General features: G+C 42.6%; 1 protein-coding gene across 2 annotated transcripts in view; it reads left to right on the forward strand.

Moving 5' to 3' along the window:
- The window catches only part of SENP6 (SUMO specific peptidase 6), a gene marked incomplete in the record, with an annotated part of 3,063,818 nt that overhangs the window by 1,060,318 nt on the left and 1,978,932 nt on the right, over window positions 1-24,568 (forward strand). For both annotated transcript variants that reach the window (XM_044070093.1, XM_044070102.1), the window contains 1 exon segment: window positions 7,080-7,219. In XM_044070093.1, coding sequence (XP_043926028.1) covers window positions 7,080-7,219 — 140 coding nt within the window.

Below are 24,568 nucleotides of genomic sequence, written 5' to 3' on the forward strand. Positions count from 1 at the left end.
CAAGCTCAATTCCTGCTAGGAAAATTAAATACACTGGCAGACGGGCTAAGCAGAAACCTCATGGACCCACACGAGTGGAAACTGGAACCAAGGATTTTCAGCATGTTGACGAACAAATGGGAGAGCCCAGATATAGACCTGTTTGCCTACCCCCAGAACCATCAATTGGACACATTTTGATCAAGAATTCCCCACAAGCTAGCTTGGAAAGTGGATGCTTTGTCCTTCAGCTGGAAAAAACTATCAGTCTGTGCCTTTTCTCCTCTGCCTCTGCTCTCCAAAGTACTACTAAAGATCAAACAGGACAAGCCAAAGACTATTTTAATTGCACCAGACTAGCCACGCCAGCACTGGTACCCCCTCTTGCGCAGTATGTCACGCTTGGCTATATGGCACCTGCCTCAGACTCATTCCCTGTTTTCTCAGCAGGAGAACCAGATTCTGCACCCTCTGCAGGAAACCCTGAACCTAGCAGCCTGGCTAATTACCTAATCTCTCCTTTACCATCCCTCAGTAAATCAGTGATGGATATCATTTTAGAGGCAAGGAGGCCTAGTACTAGAAAATCTTATGCTGCAAAATGGAAAAGATTCTGTGCCTGGGACCAATCTCAAGGGATGAGTGCAGCAGCGCGCAATTTACCTCAGAATCTACAATATTTGACTGAGATGTTTCATAAGGGCTTGTTCTTTTCCTTCATCAAAATTCATGCCTCAGCCATTTCAGCACAGAGCCTCCCCTCTTCTCTCACCCACTGCTCAAGCAGTTCCTCAGAGGGGACAAAAATTTAAGGCCACCCAGACGAGCTCCAACTCCAGCCAGGAACCTTAACTTTGTCTTGGAGAAACTCACTCTTCCTCCTTTCGAGCCAGCTGCTACTGCAGATTTAAAATTCCTTTCTTGGAAAATAGCTTTCCTTTTAGCAATCACTTCAGCAAGAAGGGTATCTGAATTACAGTCCCTTATGGCAGTGGAGCCTTTCATCATCTTTCATGCGGACAGGATGTCCCTCAGAACCAATCCCTCCTTTATGCCTAAGGTGGTATCCAGAGTGGCTCTTAATCAGTCCATTCATTTGCCTACCTTCTTTCCTAACCCACAGAATAAAGGGGAACAGATACTGCACTCCTTAGATGTGCACAGACAACTTAGATTCAACTTGGACAGGACTAAACCTCAAAGGAAGTCTGAACAACTGCTGGTGGCATTTGCTGCAGGGACAGAGGGGAAAGCTATTTCAAAGCAAACCATTTCAAAATGGATAGGCCACTGCATTCATTTCTGCTATAAGCACCATGGAAAACCTATCCCACAGGGCATCAGACCCCATTCAACCAGGGCTGCATCTACCTCTACAGCCTTTCTCAGAGGCATCTCTACCAGGGACATCCTAGCAGCTGCTACCTGGAGTTCTATACATACTTTCACCAAGCATTATCATTTGCCAATTTTTTCTCTAAGTCCAGTGCTGGCTTTGTCACTGCAGTCTTGCAGGGCCTTATGGCTGGTCCTAATTCTTTTTAAATTCCTCCTCCCTACCTTAGCTTTGGCAATCTACCCAAATGTAATGACTGCAACAGTGAAACACGAAGAACATAGTACAGTTGTGTACACTTACCATAAATGTAGATGTTAGTGTGTGTTCACTGTTGCAGTCCTGGTTACCCTCCCTCCAGCCCCCTTTTTTCTTTTGGCTATACCTCTAAGCTTTTTGGTGTATTTGCTTTTTTGTTGGAGGTATATCCTTGCATTTATAGATTTAATAGCTTCCCATTAGGGGGGGTACCTGACATCTGGGGCAAGGAAAAACTGATGTAATGGCATCGGCTGCATGTTGTGTACCCCTGACGACCTGACGTCATGGAAGAAGGGACAGCAACCGACGCAGGACCCAAGACTTTGTTGATCAGGCCGACTGAGGGCCACTGCAAGCAGATAACCCGAATGTAATGACTGCAACAGTGAATATTCTCGAACATCTACATTTATGGTAAGTGTACACAAATGTACTATCTATATGGATATGACCTAGGACATCAAAGTCCAAGCAGTTCTTTGTATTCTTTCACCCCAGAGCTCTGGAGAAAGCTGTATCCCAAGCAGACTATATCTTCATGGATCTCCAAAACTATACCCTTCTGCCACTCCTTCCATGGAAGACAGTTACCCCACATGGTTAGAGCCCACTCTACCAGAGCTGTGCCCTCTTCAGGGGCTTTCCTTAAAGGCTTAGATACAGCCACCATCCTAGAAGCAACTATACATGGTCCTTAGTCCACACTTTCACTAAACGCACCAAATTGTATTGCATCTCTAGAGCTAGAGCAGGATTAGCTAAAACAATCTTGCATGGATTCTTGGAGACTGCATCATCTTCCTCCACCCATATCACTGGTTGAGCTTTGGTACGCTTCCACATCTGAGAATACTGCAACATGAGAATAGGAGGACATAAAATAGTTCTGTAAAATCTGACCATAGCCATAGATGTCCTTCTCTTCCATGTTGCAGTATTTCTATCCCTCCCTCCAACCCCCTATCGGAGGTTTTCCTTTATCTGGATGGCATCTTTTTAGCTGATCTTAGACTATTGTTCGACCGGGCATTCAGTTCTGAGGTCTGTGCATGTGGACATCACATTTACGGCCCACAGTTTATAGTCCTTGTGTGTGAAATTCCATGCACCTTACAGCAGTCAGGCTAAGCTTTTGTATATGAGCCGGGTGTTCAAGTGGTCTGAGGCAGAGGATCCCACATGTGATAATAGTGCAACATGGAAAAGAAGGACATATATGGTTATGGTAAGATTTTACACAGCTCTTCTATTCTGTCTATACCAAATCCACCAGCAAAATTAGTTCTAAGAGCATTGGGGTCTAAGGATGCCACGATTACCCTGCGACCTACAGCAAGAACTACACATGAGAATTCTGCAGTGAACTTTAGCAGTCCAGTGGTCCTTGCACCAACATCCCGTAAGCTATCCAATCAAACTTTGAAGAGTATGCAAAGACTCACTTCTATTGTGGCTTCATTCTTTAGGCATTGAATAAGGCTGTCCCTTTGTTCCGCCCCCCGAAATGCTACGTTGACCACGAATGCATCCCAGATAGGGTGGGGGGAGCCATTTTCTGGGAATGACAGTCCAGGGCATGTGAACGTCACAGGAAACCAATTTGCATATCAACATCCTAGAGATAAGAGCAGTCCTTTTAGCGTTGCAAGCCCTGCACCGAAACAGACCGTGTTAGTTGTTTGGTACATCAACAAGCAAGGAGTAAACCTGGTCTTACCCACTGTGTCAAGAAGTAATGAGAGTGTGGCATTGGATGATCTCTACTAACAGCTTTCTAATTGCAATGCACATTTCGGGGGGAGTGCAGTATTCTAGCAGACAGGCTGAATGGAGTCTTGCTGATGCCTCACGAGTGGTCTCTAAAAGTCAGTGGCAAACATGAGCCTTTTCAGATGGAGTCAACCCTGCTGGGATCTCTTTGTGTCCTCTCACAAGTGCAACAGGTTCTTTGCCCTGATCCCTCCTCAGGTACAGTCCCCAAGAGATGCTCTATTTCATGCTTTGCCCCCGATCCACTTTACGCATTCCCACCTCTACCTCTAATTCCCAAGTTTCTTCAGAAAAGCACACAGGTTGAAGAGCAGGGTAATCCTCATTACTCCTTTCTGGCCTCAGCAAGTCCGGTTCACCTTCTTGTGGTCTCATCTCATCTGCCGTCTCTGGACATTGGTACCAGTTCCATATCTACTGTCCCACCCTTCAGGGCAGATTCACCTGGATCTCCCAGGCCTAAAACTAACCACATGGTTTCTCTAATTCCGATGATGGCTAGACATTCCAGACTTTCTTCCATCATCCCAGAAGATTTTGATTTCATCCCACAAACCATCCACTAGGAAAGTTTATAACAGCAAATGGAAAAGATTCTCCATACGAGCTCAACAGAAGCAGTTGGATCCCTGCACTGCTTCCATCCCTGCAGTTTTAGATTTCCTTGCCAATATCTTCCAAAATGGGGGCAACTTACTCCATTGTAAAATGCAACTGGCAGTCATTTCAGATCATCATATCAGAGAAAATGTTTCATTGCTGGCTCCTTCAACGTTGTGGAAAGCCTTTTTAGGGTACCTTTTAACTTCTCCCTCCTGTTAAAATATCCCACCCCTTCTTGGGGTCTGGATATGATGCTTCAGGCACTAGTCCATCCACCTTTTGAACCTTCGGCCAAAGTTGATTTGAAATTCCTTTCTTGGAAAACTGCTTTCTTGTTGGCCATCACTTCTGCAAGAAGGATTTCTGAATTACAAGCCCTTTCTCCCAAACCTCATTTGATTTTCCATAAAGACAGAGTCAGTTTACATACAAAACCCTTCCTTTTTACCCAAAATTGCTACAGAGAACAATATTAATCAGTTTATCAACCTACCTGTTTTCATTTCTAATTTTCAAAATGAGGGAGCATATATCCTTCATCTATTAGATGTTCATAGACATCTGTGTTTTTATCTGGACAGGACAAAGTCATTCAGGAGGTCTCATCAATTGTTCATATCGTTTACCAGTACCAGAAAAGGACACTTGGTTTCTAATATCACGTTAGTCAAATGGTTAAGAGATGTCATCTCTTTTGTCTATGCATCTAAGGGCATATCTTTCTCCACACAAGTCAAAGCCCATTCTACCAGATACATGTCAGCATCCCAAGCTTTTTGGTCTAGAGTCTCGATTGATGATATTTGTGCAGCAGCTTCGTGGTCAAACTCTCATACCTTTGTGTCACACTACAAGCTCGATATTACCTCCAGAAATAGAGCTGCCTTTGGTTCTGCAGTGCTCAGAAATATCCTTTCGTGAGGGCCACCTAAGGTTACTGTAGCAGGGGACTCTGCTCCATAGGTTGAGGAACAAATGAAAATTACATCATCAGATAAAGAAGTTATGTACTCACCATAACATTCCATTTGTGTTGTCCATTTTCAGTTTCCTCAACCTTCCTACCCTCCTCCCCCCTACCATGACTGTGAAAGACCTGATGGATATGTTTATAGGAACCAAAGTTCCTGTTTGAGCTCCTGAACCTTGTTTGTTTCTCTTTCTGTAGTTATCTAATTACATGTGTACTTCTGTATATAGTCTGCAATATGTTAGCAGCAAACTGTATCTGAGGTAATCTGGGGAAATGAAGCATTATGGGTAGGGGAGGGGCTCGAGCTTTGGAAAGTGGCCGAGTTGGATCTGAGGGTCGGATCCGAGACCCACAGGTTGAGGAGGAAGGAAAATGGACAACACAGATGAAACTTTATGGTGAACACACAACAACTTTGCATTCCTTTATGAGGTGGATCTAATCCACCTTGCCTTGATTCCTAAAGATCTAGCCAGTCTCTCCCCAGTTCCTTGCCCCTGCATGCTTATATATTTACATTTTTTATAAATTTTTTCAGGTAGTTATTGGTGGACAAACTCTGTCTGAGGTAGCTTCTTCTAGGCATGGGAAGTATGGGTAGGAGAGGAGCCAGAGCACTGGATCCTAAACTTTGAAGTGGCTGAGGATGGATCCAACATCTGATCTGAGACCCACATGTATAAGAATGGATGGAATATGACAACACAAGTCTAACGTTGTGGTGAGTACATATCTTTTGTTTATACTGTATGGACTTGGATATTAGTAAAAGAACCCACTTTCACAATCATTCTTTTTTGGTCTGTCCCAGTTGAAGGGTTCATAGTCTCAGAGATATTAGACAGTGATATGTGTTTACAGTCTTTTAGGCAGGATTGTGCATTTCTGAGAATTGGTTGCATTTGTGGGTCAATCTTAGCTTCAGTTTAGAAACATTTGTGACATTACTTAAGTCTACCAGCAATGGTTTGCTCATTAGTTGTGAGGACTAGAGACTCTGGTAGAGGTCTGGGATTGATTTTAGTATCCCTAGTCAGGAGTGACTGGTGCATGACTGTGTGTATGTATTTGTAGGATTATTCTAAGGGCAGCTGCTAAGATTCACTGCTCCCCCCCCCCCCCATAGACTAGGACATTGTGTGAGATTTGCAATTTAGCAGATAGATCTGTTATTAAAGGGAGCATTTGAGTAGTAAGAAATAGGAGCATAGGTGATGTAAGGATGCACTGTGTGGGGAGGTGTAAAGGATAAGGACTGCATCTTTAGAGGCCTTCCATATAGCTATGTATGTAGCTGAGAGATTTCTTGGAAGTGTACTTTACAGCAAGACCTTAACCAGAACCCAAAAGCTTACCAAGCAGTCAAAAAGGCAATACTTCCTCGGTTTGTTTAGTGCACTTAAGTCTGCTCTGTGAAAGTTTTCAATTATAGTATGACATTAACCGTAACTTGCTTCATTTGCTGTCACATTGAAAAGATTTTTTCCGAGTAAGTGAAGCAACTGCAATTTTGCGGGTTAGTGGTCACCAGTGCTTAGAATTTTCACATAATCCATTGCCATAAGCATTTTTGAGAAATGGCTTTAAGTGCTTTTTTTTATTTATTTATTTTTTTATTTTTTTACATAGTAAGGCAAAGTAGTAAATATTTTATTAGAACATGCTTGTTTCCTGTGGAGGCTATTTTGAGTCGCACATGGCTGCTATTTCTGTCATAAGCGGTGTTAGGGTTCTTTTCCTATTATTATTTCTTAATTGAAATATACATGTGGTTTTCCCAAGCAGGCAGATGCAACGAAGTGTAAATTTTATTGTTTTGAATAACTAATTAATTGCAAAGGTATGTGGTGGAGCAAAAGATACAAAGTCAGAGTGGGAAACTCCAAAGAATCTCTAGCAGCACTTTCCACAATATGAGCATTCCTGCATACTCAGATCAGCATTTAATATTTTAACATAGTTTCACATTGAGGCATAATCTGGGCATGAGTGTGCCTCATTGAAATACTAAGTGTGGATGTGAAATGATAACATAAATAGGGTCTTTTACCTTGGTTAACCATAACTTAGCAGCTTTTGCAGTAGTATTGCATCACAGCTGATATGCTGTATTTACATTAACTTTGGAAGAAACATTATGCTTTTTCTGCATTACAGTGAATTTCTCAGAGAATGCAAAACTAGTGCGAGTGGAGTCTGATGTAAAGAGAAAGATTCAGACAAAACGTAGACATGATGACCAGCTGCCAGATATGCATTTGTCTCCCATTACAAGAAAGAGTACAGAGCGAATAGAGGTAAGTCAATATAAGGGAGGTTTGAAACTTTAACATTATCCTGTCTGTTATTTTCAGAGCATCTTCAAAACATGTATTGCATTAACATTAGTTGTAGGTAGATTAAGGAAGGTATGATGGGGAAATTGCATAATAAATGCTTTTTCATCAGCTTCTTGATATCCTTTTGACACCTGCTTCATAAACAAATGGTCATTGTCATTGTTGAAGTGTTGCATGTAAAACTGATTCAAGGATTCTCCCCTCTGGAGGAATAAAAGGGTAAGGGCTGTTGAGAGTTTCAAGTGATGTTGAGCTTTCAGAATGCCTGTGCACTGAGTAGCAGGTTGATGAGACCCCTCTCTGTGTGGAAACTGAGAAGTTGTGAGGATTGCCAGTAAGTGTTATCGTGGTGGGTAAAATGTATTTATTGGACAGTAATTATGTTGCCTTGGATACCAGCAAAGAAGAAATTTGGAGAGGGTAAAATAATCAATCATAAAAGGAGAAGAAACAACTCTGGCTGGGGAGAAATATTTCAGCTGTTAGCAAAACATTTCAAGTTTCATCTTTATTGCAGAACATGGCTACCAGTAACTTAAAAAAATAAAGTGCATACAGAAGTGTTTAAAGTGAGTCAGTGGAGGAATATATGCATTCGAATGATAGAAGTGTAGAAACAATAAGATAAGGTTTAAGTAACTCTTCAGATAAGCTGATAAAGCTGCAGAAATTAGAGGTTGAAATGAATGAAAGATTGAACATGAGGCTTCTGAAGAACTATTTCAAAGAATTGAGTTATAAGATGGAGGACACAGAGAAAACCTAATGTTTTGTGTTGTACCAGAAAGACTGGAAGGAATTGATTGCATTTATTTCTATTTAAGTACAATTCTGCAACTGGACTGATGTTCAAAAGAAAGATTTGTTAATAGAGAGGGCATATTGTGCATGTGCTCCAAGACCTGTAATAGTAAAAATACTGTCACACCAGTAGAAAGAGCTGTTCTGACAAAACTGTCAGGAATGAAAATGCTAAAAACTGGGTATGCAAGAGCGTTTATGGAAAATGATTATTCACTATGCAGCAGACAAGGGAGAAGCAAGTTTATCCCTGCATTCCAGGGGTGTTGAGACACTGGAGTTTGCTTCTAGTTGCTGTTTCCATCTGTCTTCATATTTTTTTCCGTGGAGAATAAGACATTTTAGGATGCAGAACAGGCTACTGAGAAAATGGTTGGCCAACAAACTGAGCCAGCAGGATGAAAGGTTTTTCTGCTTTACATTCTTCTCACAGTAACAAAGCCAGTGGTGAGATTTTGCCAGTGAAACATTTTCTGTTATTATAAAGAAAAATGCTTGAGTGGCAGGGAAAAAAGCCCATGAGTTGAATAGAAGAATCAGGAATACATTGGACTTGAATCAAATATTTATGTTCGGAGGCTGAGTAGCAACCAGGTGAAATTAGTGAACTAATGACAGAAATGTAAATCACTCCAGTCAGATATAGTTTAGATGTGTTAGTTGTGGTTCAGCTGGAAGAAGTGTCTGAAAAAGACTGGAAGTTTGTTGACTTTGTTAAGCTGGTGCGTGGTCTATAAAGAATAAACTCCACTTTTTCATTAAGAATTAGAAGGGCAATAAAAGGATAGAAGAAAATGTTAAGTAAAACATTTTTTATTAATATTTGTATAAAAATCTTGACGTAAAGTGTTGTATTGCAAAACAGGTTTATGTAGTGTGCATTCACAGGTATTTTAAATGTGAGGTGGGGTGTTTTTATTAGTGATTGCTTTACATCCTAGTTATCTTAAAATAAGAAAGTACTCTTTCTTAATTGTAATGTGTCCAAACTTCATTCACTAACAAGATAGGAAATGCTGTAAAGAAGCAAGTTAAAGTTGATGTAACGTTTGATCCTTAGCTCCTGGGAAGAAACCCATAAAAGTGCATTAATCATATTGCTTGTAGAATTTTCTTTAGTTTATACTATTTGATAGGGGATTTTTATTTTTACAAATACTCTTAGAAACAAGAAAATGAAAAGCATAAACATTGTACTTTCTTTTATTTACAAAGCTATTAGTTTATCTTGTTCATTCAGTCTATCCAACCAGACTTGAAGTCCTCAAACTACTTGTCAAGTCTGACTTGGCAGCATTAGTAGTCCAGCCTCAAGCACCTTTTAAGATCTTTTCCCCGTAATGCACTAGGGTCTAGGATTACCTCAGATCTCATCTCCCACTCTTGCGCTACCTGTTTTGTTTTTTTTGTATCAGAGAGCTTAGTTTTAGTTTCGATTTGATTTAAACCAGTTAGAAAGTGATGGTTTTGTTTGGTACAGTCACTTTTGGTGTTTTGGGTGTTTTTAACCCCTTTTCTTTGCATTCTTCCATCAGTGATTTTTATACTGTCGCGCCATCAAAAGAAATCTGTTTTATAAATATTCCTGTCATAATTATAAGTTGTTTGTAAATGGTTTGCCTTAACAGAGTTTTCTACTTTTGGTGTGAATATCTCATCAGAACTTTGTATTTGCATTCAAGTTAGTGACAGTGTTAGAGGATTGCTTCTTCTTTCCCTTATGGACATGGAAGAGTTTTAAGGAGTGTGCTAAGTTTGGACCCAAAATAAACCCCCCAAGACACTCATAATTTGTGCATAGTGTGTTTGGGTGTGGGTCATTTGTTGAAAGAATGTTTGGGTGGAGGACTTGGTTACTGAGGCAGCATCCATGGATACAGCAGGGGGTGGAATGGCTTTTCAGGTTATGTAGGCAGGATAGTCAACTATTTCCTGAGAGCAGAGATGCAGACTTCATTAGGAACAGCTTCACCCCGTGACCCAGCTACTACTTTGGTGGCTCCTTCAGCTGATAAGTTAATTGTAATAAGATGTAAGGAGGTCATACCAGGTGCCAGGTATATGTTAGGCACTGCCATGAAAATCTGACCCGATTCTCAGACCACCCATAAACAGACAGCACTGGGCAAAGCCTCCTATGGTGGATTCTGTTATTGTTGCAACAATAGCAAAGAGAGATCTGACTGATGGTCTTTGTCCATCCCCTTAACAGAGAGCTCAGTGTGATGGATAGATTAAGGAAGTGGACATGTGCTTCAGACACTTTTGTTTAAAGTGTTGTGAACTCCACTATTCATATCAACCATTTTCAGAGGGATTTATCTAACCAGACCTTAGGAACTCTAAGCACACCCCCCTAACATCAGACTCTCAAAGCAGTTGGAGACTGTCCTGAGCGCGATGTCCAACATTTTGAACCTCTTCTTGAACATTTTGAGTAATACAGTGGCTGGAGCAGTGAGGGCTGCTGTAGCAAGTGTGGATATGAAATGTCGGGCCTAGCTGTGCCCGTGTGACTTTGCAAACCACTTTAAAGTGTCTTTTATCAGTGCCCATTTTGATTGATCTTCACTGTTTGGTCTAACAGTGAAAGAAAAAAATGCAGAAGTGCGTAGAGGATGGCAAGATGCTCTGTGGCATTGTTGTGAGGTTTGTCACCACAAAGATTGTATAGCTGAAACCAAAAGGGCCCAGTGTCACTCTCGTTCAAAAAGTCCAAACATCAGCCATTTGATACATCTTCTGATGGGGGTGGCCCTTTAATGAATGCAGGCACAGAGGCAGTGGGGGGTCCGCATAACTAGGTGTACCATGGACCCTTTTCCATCGGGCAACCCCAACTTTCCTGAAGGGTGCCTGGCTGTTCTGTGGAGGCAGCTGAGGGTTTTACTGTACAGTGTGGGAGGCCATCAGGAAGGACAAATAGGTCAAAAGAATTCTATCCAGAGGCTATTCTATACCCTTTTTTCCAACACCTTCAAAATTAAAGCACTTGTGGCTAGATTTTATACCCCGTCAGGCAAAAGCGTCAGAGAAAGAGACCTCATTGCTCCACAAAAGTGCCATTTAGGAGGTCCCATCAGACCAGAGGGAGTCAGGCTTTTATTCAGGGTTTATTTTGGTTCTGTAGAAAAACTAAGACCTCAAGCCTATATTAGACCATAGCCGCCTAAACAAATATGTCAAAAAGACCCAGTTCAGGATGGCCCCAGTGCAGTCAGTTCTGTCCTGTCTCAGAGCAAGTTACTGGATGTTCTTGGTAACATCCAAGGCTCTTTCTTCCACGTAAAGGTAGCAAACGCATCCCAGAAGTTCCTTGCTTCTATCTGGGAGCTAGCCATTAATTCCCTCTTGATCTAACCCCCCCCCCCCCCAGTTTCACCAAACACATGGCCACCATAGTAGCTCATCTGCATCTTCAGAGAGAGTTTTCCAGTACCTGGACTGACACCTGGCTACTTCCATAATGGAGTCTTTAATAGAAGCTAGAGGCTGTGTTTGTCCATGGGAATTTCTTTAAACTACCAGAAGTCAAATCTTCATGTGAACCAGAGGATTCTCTTCACATGTAGTCAGCTCTGTTTCTAACGGACAAGATTCAGTCTTTCAAGCTAGCTGTTCAATCCCTTCTCCAGGCTATTGGATGTCCTCCTTTATCAATATTGCAGTATTTCTTACTAAAGGGATACCCTGCAGAGGATAGCTGAATGTCTGGCTGGCATACCAAAGCCTTAGGACCTTCCAGATGCAAAATGTTAGATGTATATCCCTCATCTAAATTGTAAGGTACTTAAGTGATGTGGAAACTCCTAATCGTCAGGACTTCCTAGCCACCAGTCTGAACACTACCTTTTTGACTTCAGTCTGCAAGTCATTCATCACGTTGCTTCAGTTACTGAGACACTGAAAGATGAGTACTCCATTGGGGTCTCTTCCTTCCTTTTTTTCTTTGGTTATATTATCTTTTACTTGTCATCCAGGAAGGGGAAATGTGAATGTGGGAGGCAGATTCCCCATAAAGATATATACAAGAAGTGTTTTTTTTTTTTGTTGTTGTTGAGGAGCTACCTGCAACCATATTTCATGTGAAATTTGCGAGTTGTTTGTACCAAAGACCCTGTGCGGCAGTCTGTCTTCTTTACGCACTTCATATACTTCAGATAATGTATATTAAAACAAACCCTGTTACCCTAGCAACTTTCTAAGTTTACAAGAGCAATATTTAAAATATGTCCTTATTTTTCTGTGTTCCCCCCATTTTGTATGACTTTGTCCAGATTTCTTGCACTAAGTTGAGAGGTATGACCAAAAGTTTTCATTTTTCATCGAGGAATTTGGCACAGAAATGTGTTATCGAACCTCTGGCATCCAAGATCGGCCTCATTGGCGGCTCCTTGATATTTTTATGAATTTTTGGGATACCAAAGCTTGAGGGAGTAATAGGTAATGTGGAGTTTAAGTAGTTGTATTCATTCAAGTCAATTTGGTTATCTATAAATAAACCATTAAGGGTGTCCGTCACTTTTTTTGTAGATTATATTGAGTTCATTCATTGATACCTTATTGTAATTAGCTCAAAAAAGCTTACTAAGCATTTCTTGTTTATAGTCATGTGCTTCCATCACCACCAGACCTGCCACCTTTGTCTGGTTTCATCAACTTTAAGTTTTGGTTACTTAGTTCTCTTAGAAGTTTTTTCTCATCAGGTAGTAAGTTGTCATTTAAGACTGATTTTTGTTTGTTGTTTTTCAACACTGCCTGAAAATCCAGTTCACATATATTTTCAAAACACTGAGTCGTGGGATGAATTGGAGGGTTGAACTTGCTGCACACCCTGAGAGTATTTAAGATATTAGTAGGGGTGTCTGAGTGTGCAAACTTGTTTGAGCGCTGACTCACTTTTGTCCCTAATGAACATGCTAATATGGTAAAATTTCTAATGGATTTTAAACTATTTATTAGAAAATTTAACTTGAGTATTTTGTTTGACACCCCTACTAATATCTCAAATACTCTTGGTGTTTAGCACGTTCAACCCTCCAGTTCACCTCCATGATTCAGACAGCTGGCTACAGCAGTTTGAATCTAATACTTGCATTTCAACATTCCCCAATTGCTGGGATAAATTTGCTTGTCTTCTGCCTGGTGAACACTGAGTAATCATTTTCACAAACACTGATGTTCTTCGTGTTTCACTATTGCAGTCATTACATTTGGGTAATCTGCTGGCAGGTTGCCCTCAGTCGGCCTGATTAACAAGGTCTTGGGTCCTGCGTCAGTTGCTGTCCCTTCTTCCATGATGTCAGGTCGTCAGGGGCATAAAACATGCAGCCGATGCCATTACATCAGTCTTTCTTGCTGCGCGGTGCCCGAAGCAGAAGCAGTTCACAAGTGCTGGTCGTCCAACTCCTGAAATTTTCGTTTTCAAGTTTCAGAACCAAAGTCTTCAACTAAAAGCTAAGTACCCCGTTGGGGAAACTTTTTCTTGCTCCTTACCGATGTCAGTAAAAGTTAATAATTGTATTACTTGTGGGAAGCAAATACCTCATAAGGATTTTCATTTGTACTGTATTCCTTGCTTAGGCCGGACGTACCTTACTGTCGGTTTTGTGCTTTATTTAATCAACGCACTATCTGTCATCGGTACATTTTTGCTTCTAAGTATTTCGGTTCTTGGTTTAATTATCCAGAAATTACATTGGTTAGCAATCAGACTACTGGAATACCGAAAAAATGCAAAGAAAAAGACAGAGACAGGGCGTTGAGATCCAAAACTGCTGACAACGCTTCTCCTAAGCCAGTCGCCAGTTCGCTGATGCTTAGTGAGGCACTTTCGCTGCCCCTGATACCCACTACTTCTGATTTGCAGGCCTCTACTGAGACCATTTGGGGTCTGGTATGATGCGAGATGCTTCACCTATGGAACCCGCAAATATGTCTACCTTCGATGGGTCCGGAGCCACTGTGCAGGCACCAGCTTCTGAGGGTGTATTCAGGCCTACAGATTTGTATATTAAACCGATGCCACCTTCAATATTAATGTCAAAATCTCGATCTATGTCTAAAAAAACCGACGCTCGGGCCACATGTTCAGGCCCCATGCCTACAAAACAAATGATCATTATGGCTGAAGATTTAATTACTCTAATCGGGGGTAGTCAACCCCCCCCCCCCTTCTAAGAGGCCTAGGGCTGAACTTGACTATGAATCTTCTGAACAGAACTCTGTTTCTTCTGACTGTTCTAATGAACAGGATTTGTCTATACCTACTTATGAGGACTCTGATGCAGAGGATTCCATTCCTTCTGCTTCTCCCCCTGAGGATTTTTCTTTTGGGGAAACCGTACATACCTTAAGGGAGCATTTCCACTGGGAAAGTCAGGATTTTTCTGAATCCAAAAAGAGGCTTAGGGATTTCCTCCTCCTTCCTCAGAATAGGCTACAAGTCTTGTACTAGATATTGTTGATGATGTGTTTTCTGCCTCCGGCCCCTTGTAAGCCAGACAGATACTACAGGGTTCCTGACTCTCTCAAATTCCTTTTCAAAAATCCTGTTGCAGATCCTGAAACAATTTCTCAGGTGCCCAAGGGCATTAAGGCTTCTACTGCTAAAAATCCAACCCCTTCTGATAGAGACTCCAGGGCACTGGATAGATGGGGTAAAAAGATTTATACTTCTGCAATCTTGGCAATCAGGGCTTTAAACTGTCAGTTTCATATGCTCAAATATCAACAGCATATCATGGGATTGCTTAAACAGAAAATGATGATGATATCTGACTGTGTGGAAAATAAGGATTTACGGGATTTATTGCATTCCACTGAACAAGTTGGAAAACATACTTTGCAATGTGGTTTTGATTCTTTGGAGGCCTCTTGCAGGGCTGCTGTAACTGGATCTGTGATAAGAAGGCATGCTTGGCTCAAGGAGCAAAATCTGCCTGACCATGTTAAAGCAAAATTGTTGGATGCTCCTTTGCAGCAGGACTGTCTGTTTGGCAATAAGGCTGAAGTTCTACAAAAGATGGAAGATCAAGCTAAATCTATGCAAATTGTGAAGGATTTCTTACAAGTACAGCCTCCAAGATTTAGTAGGCACTAGCCTACTAAGAACTGGTCCTTTCCAGTTACTACCAGAGCCACTCAAGCCAAACCCAGACATTCCAAAAGCACCAGGTTTCAGTCCCAAGGGACTTTCAGAACTAAGCAATGGGGTGCCTCCGCTTCCAAATCTGGAAATAAGACACCTCCCTATGGTAAACAGTCTCACTGACTTCCCGTTAAAATTACCAAGCACTTACCTCTTAGCCGCCCTTTTGGGGGGAAAACTGGCTCTTCATGCAAAAAACTGGCAACTTATAACCCAGGACAAATGGGTTTTAAATATAGTGTCCCAGGGATGCAGATTTCATTTCCACACGTTACCAACTCCAGACGGATGGCCAGACCTGCCCCCAAGTCAGTGGGCAGAGGTTCAAAAACTGTGCTGTCTGCAAGACAAATACTGCAAGCCTTGGGGTTCATGGCCTCCTGCATTCTTCTAATTCCATATGCATGACTGCATATGAGGAAACTTCAGTGGTACTTAAAAAGTTTATGGAGTCAACATTGTCACAGCCTGGAAACAATGATTATTATCATTCCATGCCTGCAACTAGAGTTCCTATGGTGAGCAGAGGCCTGCTACCAAAACAAGGGACTGCCATTCAAACCACCCCCTGCCGCCCAAACCCTAACTACAGACTCATCAGACTATGCATGGGGGGCTTATCTGGCAGGGAAGTGCATTCAGGGCAAATGGAGCCCAAATCAAATGCACCTTCATATCAATCAAAAAGAAATGCTAGCTGTACAGAAAGCTCTGACATCCTTCAAGGACTACCTTCATCCAGGACAACTAATGGTAAAGATGGACAACACCACAGTTATGTGGTACATAAACAAGCAGGGGGGGGTACACATTCCTACCCCCTCTGCAGACTATCCATGGCATTGTGGAACACGGCCTTGAGCTATCAAGTACAACTACAAGCTCAATTCCTGCCCGGAAGGCTGAATATTTTGGCAGACAAACTAAGCAGAAATCTCATGGACCCACACGAATGGAAACTGGAACCACGGATTTTCAACATGTTGACATACAAATGGGGGAGCCCAGACATAGATCTTTTTGCCTCACCCCAGAACTACCAGTTGGACAAATTTTGCAGAAGAACTCCTCACAAAAATGGTTGGAAAGTGGATGCTGTGTCCTTCAGCTGGGAAAACCAATCACTTTATGCCTTTCACCCTCTGCCTCTGCTCTCCAGAGTTCTACTAAACCTCAAACAGGACAAACCAAAAATGATTTTGATTGCTCCAGACTGGCCTCACCAACACTGGTACCCACTCCTACACAGTCTGTCACAAAACAGTCTGTCACAAATTTCTCCATGGCACCTGCCTCAGACACCATCCTTACTGTCTCAGCAGAACAACCAAATTCTGCACCCTCAGCTCCAAACATGGACTCTTGCAGCTTGGCTAATCACTTAAATTCCCACTTAGCATCCCTCAGCAAACCTGTGATGGATGTCATTTTGGAGGCGAGAAGACCTAGTACTAGAAAATCTTATGCTGACAAATGGAATAGATTCTGTGCCTGGAATCAATCTCAAGGGATAAGCACAGCAGTGCCCAGTTTACCTCAGATTTTGCAATACTTAACTAAGATGCTTCACAAGAGCCTGTCTTTTTCTTACATAAAAATCCATGCCTCAGCCATTTCAGCTCATTACAGCACAGAACCCCCACTCTTCTCTCATCCTGTGCTAAAGCAGTATCTCAGCGGTGCCAAAAACCTGAGGCCACCCAGGAGAGCTCCAACCCCTGCCTGGCACCTTAACTTTGTATTGGAGAAACTTACTGTCCCTCCTTTCGAGCCAGCTGCAGACTTAAAATTTCTTTCCTGGAAAACAGCCTTCCTTTTAGCAATCACTTTGGCTAGAAGGATTTCTGAATTACAGGCCCTTATGGCAGTGGAGCCTTTCATCATCTTTCATGCTGACAGGGTGTCACTCAGGACCAACCCATCCTTCATGCCCAAGGTGGTATCCAGCATGGCTTAATCAGTCCTTTCATTTGCCAACTTTCTTTCCCAATCCACAGAACAAGGGAGAGCGGATTCTGCATTCATTGGATGTACTTAGTCAACTTAGATTTTACTTGGACAGGACTAAATCTCGAAGAAAATCTGAACTGCTGGTAGCATTTGCTGCAAGGGCAGAGGGAAAGGCTATTTCAAAGCAAACCATTTCCAAATGGATAAGCCATTGTATTCATTTCTGCTATAAGCACCATGGAAAACCTGTCCCACAGGGGATCAGATCTCATTCCACCAGGGCTGCATCTACCTGTACAGCCTTTCTCAGATGTGTTCCTACCAGGGATATTCTAGAAGCTGCTACCTGGTCTTCAGTTCATATTTTCACCAAGCATTATCATTTGCCAATTTTCTCTAAATCCAGAGCTGGCTTTGCCACTGCTGATGTTCTTCATCTCACATTGCTGCAGTCATAACCTGTGGGTAGTCTGCTGTCCTCGGTCGGCCCGAATACCAAAGTGTTAGGCTGGCGTCGGTCATGGTCGCTCAGATCTGACGTCAGTACGCCGTGGTACTAAAGCGCATGACCGACGCCATATCCTCAGTCTTTCTTGCCGCATGGTCCGAAGCAGAAGCAGCATTTGCAAGTGCCGTTCAGCGTCCTGAAATTTTCGTATTCTGAGTTTCAGACCGAAGACCAAGTTGGGCTAAGTACCCCGTTGGGGAATATTTTTGTCTTTTCTTGCCTCAGTTAAATCCGGATGTCAGAAAAAGTGAATAATTGTATTTCTTGTGGGAAACAGATACCTCATAGGGATTACCACTCTCTCTGTATTCCTTGCTTGGGGCCTGAGCACGACGTAGTCGGGTGTCGCTTTTGTGCTAGATTTAATAAGCGCACCATTAAACGCAGGTTAGATTGTGCTAGGCTTGTCTTCGGTAAGCGGTGTAACTACAATATGCCGTCGGACCCTCCGACGCCCGCTACCGCTAAGAAGCGTAAGGAAAAATCGTTAAAGTCCAAGCAGGATGAGTCGTCCGTTACGGACGCCGGTTCTTTAGAAACTACGGTGGACTCTCTGGATCCAGCCGAGGTTTCAGCTGAGTCTCAGGGGGAGCCTTTAATTTTGCAGGATGTGGCCTCTCAGGAGTCGGGTCAGGCTGAGGGGGCCTCTCAGGTCTCTGTAGTCCCTTCTTTCCATAAGGTGGTTAGGCCTTCTTCTTCTGTCTCTAAGGCACCTTCCAAGGTCAGGCCTGGTTTGTCTTCTTCTGGCGTCAGCCCTAGTTCTGCAGGTTCTGTGCCTAAAAAGCATATGCTGAAAATGGCAGAGGATTTGATTTCCTTAATCAGGGGTTCTATGCCCCCTCCAGATAAGAGGTCTAGGGTGGAGCCAGAGGTGGAAGGATTGGAGCATTCCTCAGATTACTCGGAGTCTTCGGCTGAAGACATTCAGGATTTTCCTCCTTATTCTGATTCAGATGCAGAGGATTCTAGTCACTCTGTTTCCCCTCCAGAGGATTTTTCTTTTTCTGAAACCCTGCATTCCAGAAGGGAGCATTTTAAGTGGGAAGGTCAGGATTTCTCAGATTCTCGAAAGAGACTTAGGGAATTTTTGTTTTTACCACAGCATAGGCCCTTGGCTATACCCCCTGTTTTGGATGTTGTTCAGGATGTTTTCTCTGAAGCTTCCCTTAATCCTGATTCTTTGCCTCCTGCCCCGGTCAAGCCGGACAGGTATTACAGAGTGCCAGAGGCTCATAAATATTTGTATAAGAGCCCAAGAGCTGATCCGGAAACTATTAGCCAGGGACCTAAGGGTGTCAGGGCTTCAGTTGTAAAGAATCCAGTTCCTATGGATAAAGATTCTAGAGCTTTGGATAGGTGGGGTAAAAGTGTATACCTCTTCCACTCTAGCAATGAGGGCTTTGAATTGCCAGTTTCATATGCTGAAGTACCAGAATTTTCTCCTAAGTCAGTTAAAATCTAAGGTAGATGCTTTGGCAGAGGGCATAGAGTGTAAGGAATTGCAGGATTTAGTTCATGCCTCTGATCAGGTGGGTAAGCATTCTTTGCAGTGTGGTTTTGATGCTCTTCAGGCTTCTTCCAGGGTGGCTGCCACTGGATCAGTTATTCGTAGGCACGCCTGGCTTAAGGATCAGAACTTGTCAGAGCATGTAAAAGCTCGAATTTTGGATGCTCCCCTTCAATCTGAAGTTCTGTTTGGCTCTCCTGTGGAGTCAGTTTTGAAAAAAATGGAAGATAAAGCTAAGTCTATGCAGACAGTTAAGGATTTTTTACAGGTGCAGCCCCCTAAGTTTAGCAGAAATTGGCCTACTAAGGGATGGGCTTATCCTTCTTCTGATTTACAGTCTAGGGGCAGATCTAGACGTGGTAGGGGCAGGGCTCATGCTCAGGGTTCTTTCCGGCCTAGGACGTGGAGTTCCCCTGCACAATCTTCAGGTGAGGGCAGGGGTCAGCCTTTTCGTAAACAGACCCAATGACCTGTATCTTCAGCTGCCAGATCACTCCTGTCTGGCAGCTCCTCTGGGAGGAAAGTTGGCACTTTTCAGGCAAAATTGGCTTTTAGTCACCCAGGACAAATGGGTGTTGGACATTATAGACCGAGGCTACAAGTTTTATTTCCACACCTTGCCTCCTTTCAAAGGCATGCCAGACGTTCCTCCTCAGCAAAGGTTGGAGGCTCACAAACAGATTTCTTTGCTTTTAAAAATGGGGGCTATCCAGGGGGTCCCTCCGTCAGAAGTGGGCCTAGGATTTTATTCACGCCTGTTTTTGGTACCAAAGAAAGGAAACACTTGGAGGCCAATTCTGGACTTATCTATTCTCAACACATACCTAGACATTCCCAAATTCAAGATGTTAACTTTGCAACAGCTTTTGCCTCTACTAGGCAAAGATCACTGGATGGTAACTCTGGATCTCAAAGAGGCTTATCTTCACATTCCTATCAGGCCCAGCTGCAGGAGGTTTGTGCGTTTTCGGGCTGGCACTTTTCATTACCAATTCTCTGCATTGCCCTTTGGCTTATCTACTGCGCCCAGGGTGTTCACAAAAGTCCTGGCTCCGGTGATAGCCTTCTTAAGACTAAGGGGAATTCAGATTTATCCTTATCTGGACGATTGCCTGATTCTTGCTCAAGACAAAGTCGAGTTACTTCACCATCTACAGTATGTTATGACAGTGTTAAGGTGCCTAGGGTATTCTGTGAACGAAACAAAGTCCAGTCTAGTACCCTCTCAGGACATGTGCTTTCTGGGTGCGAGACTGAACACAGCCTCTCAGATGGCGTTTCTGACCCCGGACAAGCAAAGAAATCTTGACCTTTACTTCCAACAATTATCTCTACGGTCCAGGCTGACTGCAAGGACAGTCCTTCAAGCCTTGGGGTTCATGACATCTTGTATTCTGGTGCTTCCCAATGCCAAACTGCATATGAGGAAGCTACAATGGTATCTCAAAAGCGTATGGACTCAACACTGCCACGATTTGGACACTGTCATTCAGATAATACCTTGCATCCAAAGGGAATTCTTGTGGTGGGCTCAGGAATGTCACCTAAACAAGGGACTCTCTGTGACCCGACCAGAGGCGAGTCAGATCTTAACAACAGATGCCTCGGACATGGCTTGGGGAGCACACTTCAATGGGAAATGGGTTCAAGACACGTGGCCTCCCAGACTACAACATTTGCATATCAACATGAAGGAGATGTTAGCAGTCCAATTTGCCCTGATGGCCTTCAAGGATCTACTTCAACCAGGACAGGTGTTGGTTCAAACAGACAACACAACAGTCATGTGGTACATCAACAAGCAAGGGGGAACCCATTCGTACCCTCTTTGCAGACAAGCTATGATTTTGTGGGAGACTGCTCTCAGTTTGCACCTCACTCTTCAGGCAAGGTTTCTGCCGGGAGCACAGAACTCCTTAGCAGATGTTTTGAGCAGACAGATGGTGGATCCCTCCGAGTGGAAATTGGATCCTCATGTATTTCAAAAGTTGACAGTGGCTTGGGGAACTCCAGACATAGATCTGTTCGCTTCTCCACTAAATTTCCAACTGCCAAAGTTTTGCACAAAGCTGTTTCACCCAAAAGCTTGGAAAGTGGATGCTCTATCATTCAGTTGGAACAACCTTCACGTCTATGCCTTTCCTCCTCTGCCTCTTCTTCCCAAGGTGCTCTTGAAGGTCAGACAGGACAAGCCTTGCATGATTATAATAGCTCCAGATTGGCCACGTCAGCACTGGTACCCTCTGCTGAGGAGTTTAGTACGGGAGCCTCCTTGGTCTTTACCATCAGTTCCACACCTTTTGTCCCAGGCAAGCAATCATTTCCGCAATGTCAGGGTTCAGTCCCTGCATCTGACAGCTTGGCATATTCTGTTTTAGACCCTGGGGGGGGGGTCGCAGCTTCCTCAACAAGTTTTGAATGTCATTTTGGAGGCCAGACAGCCTAGTACCAGGAAAGTTTATGCTGATAAATGGAGGAGATTTTTTCTTTGGAGCAAAACAAAGTGCTTTGATGTCTCTGTGCCTAATTTGAGTGTTTCACTGCAGTATCTTACAGAATTATTAGACAAGGGTTTGTCTTTCTCCTCGGTTAAAGTTCATGCTGCAGCCATTTCTGCACACTATGACTGTGACCCACCTTTATTCTCTCACCCTTTGTTTAAGCAATTTCTTAGAGGGGCAAAAAACATAAGACCCCCACGTAGAGCTCCTCCTCCTTCGTGGGATCTCAATTTTGTGTTGGAAAAGCTCACTTTACCTCCTTTTGAACCTGCAGCTACTACGGAGTTGAAGTTTTTGTCTTGGAAGACTGCTTTTTTGTTGGCCATTACGTCTGCTAGAAGGGTATCTGAATTACAGGCTCTAATGGCAGTTGAACCCTTCTTGATTTTTCATAAGGATAGGGTCTCCCTGCGTACTAATCCTACTTTTATGCCTAAGGTTGTTTCTAATGTGGCATTAAACCAATCTATTCATTTGCCTACATTTTATGCTGATCCCCAAAATAAAGGAGAAAAGATTTTGCACTCTTTGGATATTCACAGGCAGTTACGTTATTATTTGAGCAGAACCAAAGGGTTCAGGCAGTCTCAGCAGTTGTTTATTTCTTTTGCTTTGGGTTCTCAGGGGAAACCTGTTTCAAAACAAACTATTTCTAAGTGGATTGGCCATTGTATTGCTTTTTGTTATTCTCATCATGGTAAGGAGGTTCCGGCTGGAATCAGACCTCATTCCACTAGGGCGACTGCCACTTCTACTGCTTTTTTAAGGGGAGTAGCTACTAAAGATATTTTGGAGGCAGCTACTTGGAGTTCAGTGCACACTTTTTCTAAACATTACCATCTTCCTCTTTATTCTAAATCTAGGGCTGGGTTTGCCACTGCAGTTTTACAGGGCATGTTAGCAGCTCCCAATGCTTTATGATTTTGCCAACCTCCCTTTACCTTTGCTTTGGGATTCTACCCACAGGTTATGACTGCAGCAATGTGAGATGAAGAACATAGTACAGTTTTGTACCTACCATAAATGTAGATGTTCGAAGATCCACATTGCTGCAGTCCAATTAACCCTCCCTCCTTCCCCTCTGTAGTTTGGGGTGGTTGTGTGGTTTGTGGTGTAAATATTGTTTCTACATGGGTGATTGGGTGTTTTTCCATTTTTGGCTATGGCCTTTCTTTTTAAGGCCTTCTGACATCTGGGGCAAGAAAGACTGAGGATATGGCGTCGGTCATGCGCTTTAGTACCACGGCTTACTGACGTCAGATCTGAGCGACCATGACCGACGCCAGCCTAACACTTTGGTATTCGGGCCGACCGAGGACAGCGGACTACCCACAGGTTATGACTGCAGCAATGTGGATCTTCGAACATCTACATTTATGGTAGGTACAAAACTGTACTTTTTGCAGGGCCTTATAGCTGTCCCTATTGCTGTATAAATCCATCCTCCCAACCATAGCTTTGGGAATGTACCCAAATGTAATGACTGCGACAGTGAAACACGAAGAACATAGTACAGTTGTGTACACTTACCATAAATGTAGATGGTCGAGTGTATTCCCTGTTGCAGTCCTGGTTACCCTCCCTCCAGCCCCCTGTTTTTTCTCTTACTATGCCTCTACTTTTTTATATTACACTTAAAAGCCTTTTTGGTGTATTTGCTTTTGTTTGGAGGTATATTTCTGTGTTTTAAATTATTTATATATATTTTTCTCCCTATTTGGGGGGCATCTGACATTTGGGGCAAGAAAAACTGATGTAATGACGTCGGCTGCATGTTTTTATACCCCTGACGACCTGACGTCATGGAAGAAGAGACAGCAACCAACGCAGGACCCAAGACTTGTTAATCAGGCCGACTGAGGGCAACCTGCCAGCAGATTACCCAAATGTAATGACTGCAACAGTGAATACACTCTAACATCTACATCTATGGTAAGTGTACGCAACTGTACTTTTAGTTTTTCCAATTTTTAATACTTTTCCCTTCTGCCACAGTTTTGCCAGATCAGCTCTTTCTGCTGTTATGATTGCATCTTTACTATTATAGGTCTTGGCTGCTTTCTTATGACCAGGATTGGCACATACAGTCTGTGCCCTTTCAGTTATCAAATCTTACTGTGGAATGACAGTCTAATTGCTTATTTGTGCTTTCATAAAATTAGTTCATTCCAGTTTCTCTGGTACAGCAGAAAATCTTAGGTTTTTCTTTGCTTGCTGTACATTCTAATCCTACCACTTTTTGAAACAACTCTTCTTGAGATGCCTCGTACTAAGCTAGCCTTTTCTTCATTTTAACCTATTTTTGCTGTTATATCAGCTTGTCTGCATAGCTAGTTAAAGCTTCTTCTATTTTTACAGCCTTTTGTTGTTTGAGTTGATAAATTCCATCACTGTTTCAGTTATTTTAATGACTTTTAAGTACATTTGATTTTTCCCTCTAAATTATTGGAAATATCTTTTACCAAATCTGAGGCTTGAACTACTTTTTTTGGTGAGCAACTGCAGGATTCTTCCCAGGCAGTGTTTTTTTTTCTTCCCCTTTACTGGTTGACTTTCTTTCAAGTTCTTTAATTTTTTTCTTTGCTGGCATTCAAGCAGTAGGGTTGCTACCTTTTCAGATGGCCAAAGTGGGACAATTGTGGTACAAACATCAGATTTTGCAGGCCAAAACATACCCACGGCCAGTACAAGGGACAGAACTTCTTTTTTTCCTAAATAAAAGCTTATTCTTGTAGCATTTTAGTTGCTTATTCTGTTTCTTATAACATTTAGGTATTTCAGATGCAGAATAACTGTTTTATGCAACTATTACATAAAATATAGGAAATCATTTTACCCTAATATATCAGGACAGTTGCCATTCTTACAGTATTTTTGCAGAACACAACTT

The sequence above is a fragment of the Protopterus annectens genome, chromosome 1.part0 (assembly GCF_019279795.1).
Source record: "Protopterus annectens isolate FY-2018-M chromosome 1.part0, PAN1.0, whole genome shotgun sequence".
Lineage (NCBI taxonomy): Eukaryota > Metazoa > Chordata > Ceratodontiformes > Protopteridae > Protopterus > Protopterus annectens.